Genomic DNA, 11566 nt, shown 5'->3' with positions numbered 1-11566 from the left:
GTGACGTACTACCAGAATCAATAGCCCATTAGTAGGTAGAGATGTATGCTTGACAGACATTACATTGTACCATACTGTGGCAGATGTTTAGGCAAGAGGCTGAGTAATTCTTCTTGCTTTGGTTTATTCATTCATGGATAACACCTTGAGGATAGGATAGATGGATACCACTTTTTTAGAGATAGATAGAGATGGAGAGCGTGTGGCTACCTTTTTGTATTCTTGCATTCCACTTTTTTGTTGTGTGTTGTTCACCTTGTCAACCTTGTTTTTTGTGACCTTTGGATTTTTGTTCTTTTCTCATGTCAGAATATCTTGTTATATATCTTATTTTGTATGCTTACATTCTACTTTTTGTTGTGTGTTGATCTCCTCAACTTTTTTGTGTGACCTATGAATTTTGTTCTTTTCTCATGTGAACATATCTTATTGTTATTATTTTTGAGAGAAGAAGATATCGTATTATTATTATTATTATTATTATTATTATTTGAGAGATAAGAAGGTATCTTATTATTGGAATATAATACTGGGTGGCAGGCTGGCCCAATAGGCCCAATAGAATGGTTCAGGGCCGGTAGCATGGGTTGAGAGAAGAGTAGCGAAAGTCGAGTTTGGACAACAAGGTAGAGCAAAGCCAAGCTAAGCCCGCCATCACCCCTTCTTCCTCAAAGAGCAAAGTGGTGCAACGACGCGACACCTCCTCTTCCATCACCGCCTCGCCTCTCCTTCGACCAATCCGCTATTCCCGTTGATCTCCTCCCCAAAGCAAGCTTCAACCAATTTTTCAGATGGTACAACTTAATCATTGATGGCTTCGTGAGCCCATCATACGGCGCTAGTACCACAAGGTTGCCTACAAAGATCGAAAGACGGCCATTTCTGCCACCTTCTCCGAATCACACGAACACTTAAACTACATCACGTATAGGTTTTCCTCTAGAATTAAGAGTAGACACAGAACACCTTGTGCTAAATCTCACGCCCATGCGCACGTTCTCGTAAAACCAAAATTGACTACATTCCTTTTCGGTGCAAGCACGAACGACTTCGTCCTCCTGTTTCCCAGCTTGCTTCTCAAAGACGGCATCATCGAAACGATCCTCTTGTGGCCCTAGTTGTTTCATCATCGACTCGTGCCTGTTGTGCTCCATCCGATAAGAAGGATATGTCGCCATCACAAACCCTAGGTCGATCTAACCCTAATGAGAAGAGATGTGTGGAAACGGCAAATCTAGTGACCCCATGTCAAGACAACATGATGGGGGAAACTGGAACGGCCCTGAGAGAAGCCGATACGTGCGATGAGCGGAGACAAGGGGGAGAACGGTTGACGTTGTAGAAGACAAGGAGGGGACAAAACCCTAAAGTGAGGGTTTGACCCATCTAGCGGACGACTTCCTCCTCCCGTTGCTCAGCTTGCCTCTTGAAGACGACATCATCGAAACGATACGATCCTCTTATGGCCTGGTTGTTTCACCATCAACTGGTTCGCTCCAGCCAACACGAATGCTCCATCGCCACTTCAAACCCAAGATTGAACTAACCCTGATGTGTGTGGAAACCAGCAAGGTCCAACAACCCCATGTTGACCATGCCCAAGGAGGCGGGACCGGGTGTCCCTGCACGAAGCCGTTGCGGGTGACGGCCGGAGACAAGAAGGACAACGTTCACTGACGTAGAAGACAGGGAGGGGACAAAACCCTAGAGCGAGGAGGGGCATAATTTAGGGTATATATCCTATCAAAGGAATGCATTAATGAGGATATATCTCATAATTGGAATGCATTAATAGGGGGCATGGATAACGAGGGAGGCCCGGCCCAGGGAAGGAGGAGGCCCAAGCAAGCAAGCAAACGGGTTGTGTGAGGGGGAAGTAAGGGAAGAGTTTGGGCACAAGGCACCGCAAACGCAGGCAGGGCCAAGCCACTGCCTGCCACCCCCTCCCCCCTCCCCGTCTTCCTCCTCCAATCCAGCAGCGGCGGTGCCACGCGATGCCGCCACTGCCTCCCCCCTCCTCATTCGACAAACACATTACCCCCTCCGTCTCGTAACTCGCATCCCCTCCGGCCGCCGCGTCTCTCGTATCCGCTCCCTCGCCAACAACACTGGTCGGCGACGTAAGTCCCTTCCTGTCTCCAGCCCTCGCCAACAACACGAACACTTAAACCACATCACATATAGGTTCTCCTCCAAAGAGCAGACACAAAACACCTTGTGCTAAATCTCACGACCGTGCGCACGTTCTTGTAAAAACCAAAATTGACTACATTCCTTCTTGGTGCAGGCGCAGGCGACTTCCTCCTCTAGTTGCCCAGTTTGCTTCTCAAGGATGGCATCGTCGAAGCGATCCTCTTGTGGACCTAGTTGTTTCGTCATTGATTCGAGATTGCCTGGTGCACGACACAAAGGATCTGTCGCCATCGCAAACCCTAGGTCGATCTAACCCTAATGAGAAGAGGTGTGTGGAAACCGACAAACTGTAGTGACCCCATGTCAAGAAAACCCAACAGGGAAACTGGAACGGCCCTGGGAGAAGCCGATACAGGCGATGAGCGGAGACAAGAGGGACAACGGTCGACGCTGTAGAAGACGTGGAGGGGACAAAACCCTAAAGTGAGGGTTAGACCCATGTAACGGACGACTTCATCCTCTCGTGTGTCCATCTTGCTTCTCGAAGACGGCATCGTCGAAGCGATCCTCCTGTGGACCTAGTTGTTTCACTGTCGACTAGTTGGCTCCAACTGACAAGAATGCTCCATGTCCATGGCAAACCTTAGATTGAACTAACCCTAATGAGGAGACGTGTGTGGAAATCGGCAAGCTACGACAACTCCATGTCTACCGAGACACCACACCCGAGGAAGCGGGAGCGGCCCACCCCTGAGCAAAGCCGTTGCGGGCGGCGACCGGAGACAAGAGGGAGAATGCTCACCGACGTAGAAGAGGGGGGGAGGGGACAAAACCCTAGAGTGTGTGGTGGGGGGTTTAATTTAGGCTATATATCGTATGAATGGAATGCATTAATGAGGATATATGTCATAGTTGGAATGCATTAATGAGGGGCGCGGATAACGAGGGAGGCCCGGCCCAGCCCAAGAGGCCCAAGAGGCCCAAGAGAGCAAGCAAGAAAGAAAGCGGGTTGTGTGAGGGGGAAGTAACGGAAGAGTTTGGGCGACAAGGCACCGCAGCGCGAGGACAAAGCCAAGCCGCTGCGCCTGCCGTGCCACCCCCCTCCCCCCTCCCTTCCTCCCTCCTCCAACCCAAAGAAAAGAAAACAGCGGCGCGGCCACGGGACGCCGCCTCCTCCGCCGCCGCCGTTTCCCATCCCCCTATCTAGTTTTGCAACTCGCCTCCCCTCCGGCCGCCGCGTCCCCCGTATCTGTCCGCTCCCTCGCCAACGACACCGGCCGGCGGCGTAAGTCCCTCTTCTCCATTCTCGCCCCCGACAACTCTCTCTCTCTCTCTGTTGGTTCAACTTCGACCTAGATAGATAGATTAGATAGATTAGATCTCTCGGTCTCAATGCTTGATTCTACGACTATTCCTTATCAACGGAATGAATGTCGATCCCATCTAGTCCCTATTATTATTTACCATCTATCTGTATCTCTATCTGTATTTACTCTCAACAAAATTCAGTCCGCACATACATAGATGCATCTGCTTACTCTTTGTTTACATCACCTGCTCTCTTTCTTGTTGTTATACATACATAGATAGATGCATACTTATCCCTTTCATACATACATACATACATACATACATACTGAATTTTCTAACAATTTCGTTTTCCTCATACATACATACATACAGATACAGGATGATGCCACAACCACAACAAAGGACCATATGTGGGGCTCCTGCTCTTCAATAATATTTCTAATTTCAGCATTGGACCTGATTGCCACCCAAGCCAAGCCTCGCTTCAACCAATCCACCCCTGCTTCCACTCTGCTCTTCTTTTTTTTCTTTTCATCTTCTCTTATTTAAGCTAAGAAAGATTCTGAGTTTGCTTGCATCCATCTCATTACACTAGCTACCCAGCACTATATAAAAATAGTTTGTTAAGGCAACTCTACCATATATCAATCAATTTCCCCTAGCACAATGGAGATGCCGCCGCTCCCTCCTGGATACCGCTTCCACCCAACTGACGTCGAGCTCACCCTCTACTATCTCAAGAGGAAGCTGCTGGGCAAAAAGTTGCTCTGCAACGCCGTTGCAGAAGTTGATATCTACAAGCATGCCCCCTGGGATCTTCCAGGTATATATACATATTCTTTTTTTTAATTTATTTATTACTTATCCCCCTCTTGTATTATTACTAACATTTCCAACCACAAACATGTTTATATCTACATAAACATGTGAGTGACTGTCCTAAAGACTCTTCTGACCGTTTGTTTCTTCAACTTACTTCAGCAAAATCGTCAATGCCGACCGGGGATCTCCAGTGGTACTTCTTTTGCACCCGTGGCAGAAAGTACTCTGTTGGGCATAGAGCTAACCGTTCAACCGAAGGTGGCTACTGGAAGGCTACTGGAAAGGACAGGCAAGTGGTGTATGAAAATCGCACTGTTGGCATGAAGAGGACCCTGGTGTTTCACTCTGGCAAGGCGCCCAAGGGTACAAGGACCGACTGGGTCATGTATGAATATAGGCTCGTCCAAGGTGAAATACCTGACGCTGGTGTTAGACTGGTATGCCATTTCTTTTTCCCTACTAGTTTGTTTCAGTATCTATTCTATATATGAAACGGGTTCTTTCTCTACTCTAAACTACACGTCCAGCGACAACGACGTAGCATGCCATGCACGATTCAGCAAATTATCGCTCAACACGTGTCTCAACTATTTAGTGTTGAGTAAGACGCAAGCTTTCCTTTTCCAGTATGAGCTGAACCGTTTTTCCTAACGTCAATTAGAATAATACACGTGCCACTAACGCACATTCAATGCTCCAAATATCCTTTTGTTTCTGGTAAATTAAATCCTGAGACTATATTTGGGAATTGCGTTATGAGTAGCAAAGATAGAAAGGTCCAAACAGCTAAAAACAAGGGTTGTGTCATAATCAAAGAAAGAATTGCAGCAATTACCTACCCCTTAAACTGAACTAGTTTATTCTTCAACCCAGAGGTAGCACTGACGTGATCTTTTCCGTTTGTTATTACTAGCAAAATGTTTGTTAGCGCCACTTGTACGCCAAGCAGTATGTTGATTCTTGTTTACCTTTTATTATTGCAGGATGATTCCGTTCTCTGCAAAGTCCATAAGAAAAGCGGTCCAGGTCCCAAGATTGGGGAACAGTATGGCGCTCCATTTGAGGAACAGGAAGAGGAATTGAATGATGCGAATGGGGACGCTTCCTGTTTATCCCCCGCTGCGCCCCATTCCGCCCCTGGACCAAGCCATGGTGGTGTGCTGAACTCTGCGGGTCAGCAACTTAGTAACGGCGGTGGGGTTTCCCTGAGCCTTTTGGCAGCAAATAATGGCCGCACCAGTGGTGCCCGTCCTGACAGGGCCTCTCACCCAGATGTTAACTGGGACAGCATACATGTAGAGCAGCTAGCTGATATCATCGGTCGTCTCTCGACGAATCCTGAAGGCCAACATGGCCCATCGGTAATTTCTCTTTCTGAGCCCGACTGTCCGTTTCATGCTTATCGGGTTGACTGGATCGATCTTAACTATATTTGTATTTAACTTTATATTTTTGGTTTGGATGACGCAGTCTGATTTGACGACCGCTAACCAAGACAGCGAAACTATATTTGACATAACGGGGCAGGTCATCCCTTGTTCACTGGAGAGCAGCCTGTGCAAGCAGTGTGACGAGTGCGGTGTGCGGCTGGCTGACCCTTTGCTGGAACCGGCGGCTGGTGAGCCGTACATGGAGCTGAATGACCTGTTGTCGCGGTGCCATGCTGCCCGGCAGGTTGCAGATGGCAGCAGCAGCCAGGTGGTGGTGGTGTCGAATGGTGAGGGCCCTGTGTTGGATCTGGAGCTGAAGCTTGGGGTTGAGTCCTCTGACAGCGTTGGGCAAAGTAGCGGCGCCGTGTCTGCGGCGGCTTCTGGATCGGGGGCCCCGTCTAGCTAGAAGAAGTGGTGGTCTCTCTAGCTCAGGGGTATGTATGCTCTCGCCTGTCACTATAGCAGCCTTGTATTATATTTGTGGTTGTGTGTTAACCTTGTGTCAAGTAGTAAAGTAGGAGACTGACAAGGCGTGGTATTATTTGGTTGTTGTTGTTGCAGGTGGCATGGGTAGGTTCTTGATTGGCGTGAGACGGTGAAGGAACCGTTTTAATTTTATTGGTTCCGATGATATATATGGAAGGAGAATGTGTGAATATTGGGAGGGTCCCTTTCCCTCCCTTGAGTTTGTTAAGTGATTGAATTGGATGGAGAAGCATTGGTTGGTTGGATGGAGAAGTAAAAAGTTTTGCATTTCATTAGGTTAGATTAGATTAGATGATTCCTCTGGGCTGGGCTGGGCTGGGCTGAGCTGACTGTAACAGCAGTGAGTCAGTCTAGACTCTAGAGTGGATTAATCAATCCGATTAGGTTGACTCTTGACTGTTTAATTGTCTGTTGGTTGTATGGTTGTATGTACCTTACCTGTCCTGACCTGAGACTGAGACATGATGATGAATTGATGTTTAGGCAAACAAACAAATTTTGCTTGCTTGCTTGCAAGTCTGCGTCTTGCCCTTGTCGTTGTTTTAGTTTGGTTCATTCAGTTTGTTTGTTTGTTTGTTGGTTTAGTGTTTGATTAAGTTATTAGGAATCCTTTATATTGCTGTTTGTTTCAGTTTTTGTTGGTTCAGAAAGGTGCATGTCAGCAGGAATTATGAATGGATGATTAGACAAGACTAGTCTGCTTTGCTTGTTTGTTTGTTGACTCATGTCTTAGAGGCATGTAGAATTTTTTAATGGCAGATAAGTAGTACAATACATAGGGAACAAGCAGTATACTAGTATGTTTATTTATGCTAAATAAAATAGTATATAGTGTTGGCATTGACATTGAGATTCCACCTATGTTTTTGTTTAAGTAGATTTTTTTAATGCAGATAGTTCAATGTTGGCATACACTATTAGTACTACTCCCTTTGTCCCATAATATAAGAGCGAGTGTTTTTGACACTAGACAGAGAGAGTACTTTGCTAATTAACAAGTACTCCCTTCGTAAACTAATATAAGAGCGTTTAGATCACTATTTTAGTAATCTAAACACTCTTATATTAATTTACAGAGGGAGTACGTAATAAGAACTGTCCTAGCAATATACTACTAGTAGTATCTCTCCCTCCCTCTCTCATCTGTCTCACATTCTCCCCTTATAATTAATTGAAATAAAAAGCATAGCGGTTTCTAAGGAGCTTAGGACATATTTGCTTTACATAATTTTCAACTCAAAAGGAATACTAGAGAAAAGTAAAAGTATTGGGATGCCCTCTCCTCTCCACTCAAGTCAAAAGGTAGAGGCCAATATAGACACAATTCTAAGAAATTTATTTAGTACCTCAATTACTCCGGAATAAATGAATGTCATAGTATATAGGAGGAATCCCTGCTATGGGTCGAAAAGCAGAGGTGGGTGACATACAAAGGGAGGGGAAAAGACTTGGCTTCAATAGTAGAGTAAATAAATTGATGCATCTTTATTGATATTGTGATTCCACATATGTTTTTTGTTTAGCTAGAATTTTGTTGTTTATGGCAGATAATTTAGTGTTGGCATAGACTATTTTATATTTTTACTTAGGCATCTCCAACACCGACCCATAAATCGGACACCGCGTCCGTCCATAGACAGGAAAGGACTAGTCCATGCACACGGATGTGGGAGCCGACCATCCAACATTGTCCGCATATGTCCGCTTACATTTTTAAAGAATTTTAATGAAATGAACAAATTTGATGCATATTTTAATGCATCAGACAATATTCGTTCATACTTGGATACTTTTTTACATAAATTGAATGATTTTCATCTAAACCGAAGCAAATTCATTATATTTAGACTTGTTTCAACTAGATCGGACTCTAAACCTAGCCTAAAATGATCACTGGTGCCCGGTACCTATCTTCGGCTGGAAAATGAAGCCCCGCCTCCTCCGCGGGCATGAGCATCGGGAAGTGAAACTATCCGTCTCCACGGCTTGAGCACCGTGGCGGCAGGGCGACCTCATCTTCACCCTTGCTCTTGCGGAGCACCTCATCCACGACCTTGTCGAATTCCCTGTAGGTGGCTTCTAACTCCGCCTGGCGTTGGCTGTGTCGCCAATGGTCACGGCGGATGTCCCGAGGGGAGTGATAGGACTCTACCAGCGCCTCATGCTTAGGCACGCCGACGTCCAACGACGAGGAGGCGAATGTTGTAGGCTTGCGCCCCGGTCCTGCAGCACCATGTCCGTGTACTGAGCACGTGCCTCGCCCATGATGATGATGACATTGGCCATAGGTGTGTCCGCAGTGCCGACTTTTATTGAGCTCATCCGTGTGCACACATGGTCGTCGACGGAGCGATGCAAGACCGTTTTGGACGTGAACAGGTTTGGGGGTTGTTACTTTGCCTTACTCTCCCGTCCACCTCTCTGTCTCTCTTTTCCCCTTCTCTTCTCTTCTCTTCTCTTCTCTTCCCCGCCGACTAGTCAATAGTAAGTAGATCTGCGATCCGATCCGACCCGGCCGGCGATCCCGCGCGGCGGAGGGCCATGGACTCTTCTTCCTCGTCGACGGCGTCGTCCTCTCAGGCGCAGGCGCAGCCGGACTTCGACTACCTGTTCAAGCTCCTCCTCATCGGCGACTCGGGCGTGGGCAAGAGCAGTCTCCTCCTCCGATTCACATCCGACTCCTTCGAGGACCTCTCCCCAACCATCGGTACGCACATCTCTTTCTTTCTTTCTTTCTTTCTTTCTTTCTTTCTTTCCCCCCATCAAATCGGATCCAATCCAATCAAACCTAGCTAATTGGATCCCTGATGAGATGAGATGAGATGAGATGAGATGCAATTGCAATTGCAGGCGTGGACTTCAAGGTGAAGATGGTTAACATTGCCGGCAAGAAGCTCAAGCTCGCCGTCTGGGACACCGGTATTGTATTGTATTGTATTGTATTGTATCGTATTGTATTCCCATCTCCACTGGACTAGTAGTTTCTTCTTACATTGATTGAACCGTCTCCACTCGCATCTCATGTGAAACTACACTACACATACTATGTTTCTCCAATCTCTTCACTACTCTCTGCTACCTTTTTTAATTCTAGTATAGTATAGTGTATATAATGCTTGTTAAATTGGCATACTCCTCAGTAAAATTATTACATTGCATTGGGGTGGACCTGAAAGTGTCATCTAGGATGTTATCCTCTAAACAAAGTAGAGCAAGGAAGATTAGTCCCTGCTTCCAAGCTTCTAGTGTCATGTCACATCTAACACATGGCAATTGGTTTTGACTGCCTGATGCTTTCATACAATTATTACTAACTAATAATAAAACCCCATTGCTGCGCTACTACTCAAGTGCCTACTGAATTTCCCCTTCATTTTGTTTCCGAGTAGATTATTATGTGTGCAATGCGATTCAGTTCTTTTCTCGCTTTCTTAAATGCCCCTGTTCACCCTTTTGAGTTCTGATGATTTAGCTGCTGACGCCGTGTGCCTCTTGTGCAGCTGGACAGGAACGGTTTAGGACCTTGACCAGCTCTTACTACAGAGGGGCACAAGGGATCATCATGGGTAATGTTTTTACCGTCTCATACTCTCTTCTCCCCGTCCTATGTATGTATATTCGTGCAACTTGATGGCACATTAAATAGGCTGGTTTTGCAACCAAACTACTCTGTCAATTGCCTTATACAGTATTATCAAAACTACACATCAGCTTAAGATTCAGTTATAGATGATTAAGACTTTCGTCACAGAAAATTACTGCATCTATACAGCATCCTTTCAGGCTTGTTGCAACTTTCGAGATCCTCATACAAGGAGGGTACAACAGTTTTTCACTACATGGGGTCGCAAAGCCTTTTTTTCTTGTTGCTGTTTCTTTCGTTTGTGTGTTTGTTGCTGTGCTCTAACGAGCTGTCTAATTTTGAGAAATGCCACTTAATGAACGTCTCGTCTGTTTCCCAGTGTACGATGTTACTCGCCGAGAAACATTCACCAATCTCTCTGACATATGGGCCAAGGAAATTGACCTGTATTCGACCAACCAGGACTGTATAAAGATGCTTGTCGGAAACAAAGTGGACAAGGTACCACTTCTGTCCACACCTCTACATTCTTCTTATTTCACTTATCTGTATTTGTGTTCAGACTTGACTTGAGAGCAGAGCTGAATGTGGATAATGCTTGGTTTGGCAGGAAAGTGAGAGGGCTGTCACCAAGAAGGAAGGCATTGACTTTGCCAGGGAGTACGGATGTCTATTTCTGGAATGCAGCGCGAAGACCAAGGTGAATGTGGAGCAGTGCTTTGAGGAGCTCGTACTGAAGGTATGTATATATGTTGGGACTTTGAGCTCTCAGTTCATTCTGTCTGGCAATGGTTGTACGGTGAAACTGCCCCTCAAACGGTTATTTGATGCAGTGTCATGCTTGTACTGTTTATATGTGTCAAGAAAAGGACCAGTAATAATATAGTAGCTCTTGTTGGTCGGTCTTGTTACTCACACGTGGAACACTCTCACAGATAGAATAGAAATACCTACTAGTGCAGATGATTCAGCATCAATTTTCTGTATTGAATGGAGTTTTTCTTTCCCATGTGTTGAAACTGACATGAATGTTGCCCGCACGGTGGTGCAGATATTGGACACGCCGAGCCTGCTGGCAGATGCATCCTCTGGAGCAAAGAAAAACATCTTCAAGCAGAAGGCGCCGGAGGCTGATGCTGCGGCGAGCGGCTGCTGTTGATTTCAATCACGCACGCTAATCCCGGACATCTATCTATGTATGATCTATCTTAGTGGAGGATGGATGAAAACGTTTGTTGGAGAAAGTGATGATATCTAGGCAGCTTGTTTGTTTCTGCCGGTTTTATTTCGCTTTTGTGTTGCTGTATATGACATGTTGAATCAAAAAACAAACAAAACACAGTACCTTGGCAGCTTTCAGCTCTCTCTATAATGTACGTACGTATTATTAAGAAAAGCTCTATAAATTTAGTCACGAGGAATCAATCGATTTGTGCTGAAATTTAGTTTGTGCATACAGACAGACATCAAGTTCCTGTATTAGGCTATAATCAATTTAAATTCTATCAATTCTGTTACATCACGTTTGTATTCATCAATTCTATCAATTGGAACTCATGCACGCAGACATCAATTCAGAAAGCGAAAAGAGCTCCAAGAAAAATATTTGTCCTCAACATGTTCCTTTAGAAGGCACAATTTGTTTTTCCTCGCCAATATGCATAGCCGTTTCTTGTCAATTCATCAGTTGGGCTCCTTCTTTGCTACTCCCTCCGTTCCGAATTACTTGTCGCAGGTATTGATGTATCTAGATGTATTCTAGTTCTAGATACATCCATTTCTGCGACGAGTAATTTGGAAC

The 11566-nt window shown here is 45.6% G+C and overlaps 2 protein-coding genes across 2 annotated transcripts; both read left to right on the top strand.

Moving 5' to 3' along the window:
• Positions 1-3244: 3244 nt before the first annotated feature.
• LOC125534657 (uncharacterized) lies at positions 3245-6698 on the top strand. The gene is made up of 6 exons (XM_048697823.2): positions 3245-3418; positions 3817-4267; positions 4426-4703; positions 5250-5627; positions 5737-6130; positions 6258-6698. Exons 2-5 carry the CDS (start codon positions 4111-4113, stop codon positions 6100-6102), a joined length of 1179 nt encoding a protein of 392 aa, XP_048553780.2. The 5' UTR covers positions 3245-3418; positions 3817-4110; the 3' UTR covers positions 6103-6130; positions 6258-6698.
• A 1838-nt stretch (positions 6699-8536) lies between these two features.
• LOC125530591 (ras-related protein RABC1-like) lies at positions 8537-11190 on the top strand. Its single transcript, XM_087545638.1, has 6 exons — positions 8537-8889; positions 9033-9101; positions 9683-9748; positions 10145-10266; positions 10376-10504; positions 10817-11190. The coding sequence occupies exons 1-6, from the start codon at positions 8724-8726 to the stop codon at positions 10922-10924; spliced, it is 660 nt and encodes a 219-aa protein (XP_087401764.1). The 5' UTR covers positions 8537-8723; the 3' UTR covers positions 10925-11190.
• The last annotated feature ends 376 nt before the right edge of the window (positions 11191-11566 follow it).

Source organism: Triticum urartu, chromosome 2A, assembly GCF_056163025.1.
Source record: "Triticum urartu cultivar PI428250 chromosome 2A, HENAU_Tu73, whole genome shotgun sequence".
Classification (NCBI taxonomy): Eukaryota; Viridiplantae; Streptophyta; class Magnoliopsida; order Poales; family Poaceae; genus Triticum; species Triticum urartu.
The sequence above is the reverse complement of the archived record's forward strand: the minus strand, read 5'-3'. Positions and strand labels throughout refer to the sequence as shown.

What these genes read in the sequence shown, in the direction of transcription:
- LOC125534657 (XM_048697823.2), top strand. Translation starts at nt 4,111, where the DNA reads ATGGAGATGCCGCCGCTCCCTCCTGGATACCGCTTCCACCCAACTGAC. An exon ending in TGCCCCCTGGGATCTTCCAG is followed by an intron (nt 4,268 to 4,425) that starts GTATATATACAT and finishes AACTTACTTCAG; the next exon opens with CAAAATCGTCAATGCCGACC. An exon ending in CTGACGCTGGTGTTAGACTG is followed by an intron (nt 4,704 to 5,249) that starts GTATGCCATTTC and finishes TTATTATTGCAG; the next exon opens with GATGATTCCGTTCTCTGCAA.
- LOC125530591 (XM_087545638.1), top strand. Translation starts at nt 8,724, where the DNA reads ATGGACTCTTCTTCCTCGTCGACGGCGTCGTCCTCTCAGGCGCAGGCG. An exon ending in GGCACAAGGGATCATCATGG is followed by an intron (nt 9,749 to 10,144) that starts GTAATGTTTTTA and finishes TCTGTTTCCCAG; the next exon opens with TGTACGATGTTACTCGCCGA. An exon ending in TCGGAAACAAAGTGGACAAG is followed by an intron (nt 10,267 to 10,375) that starts GTACCACTTCTG and finishes TTGGTTTGGCAG; the next exon opens with GAAAGTGAGAGGGCTGTCAC.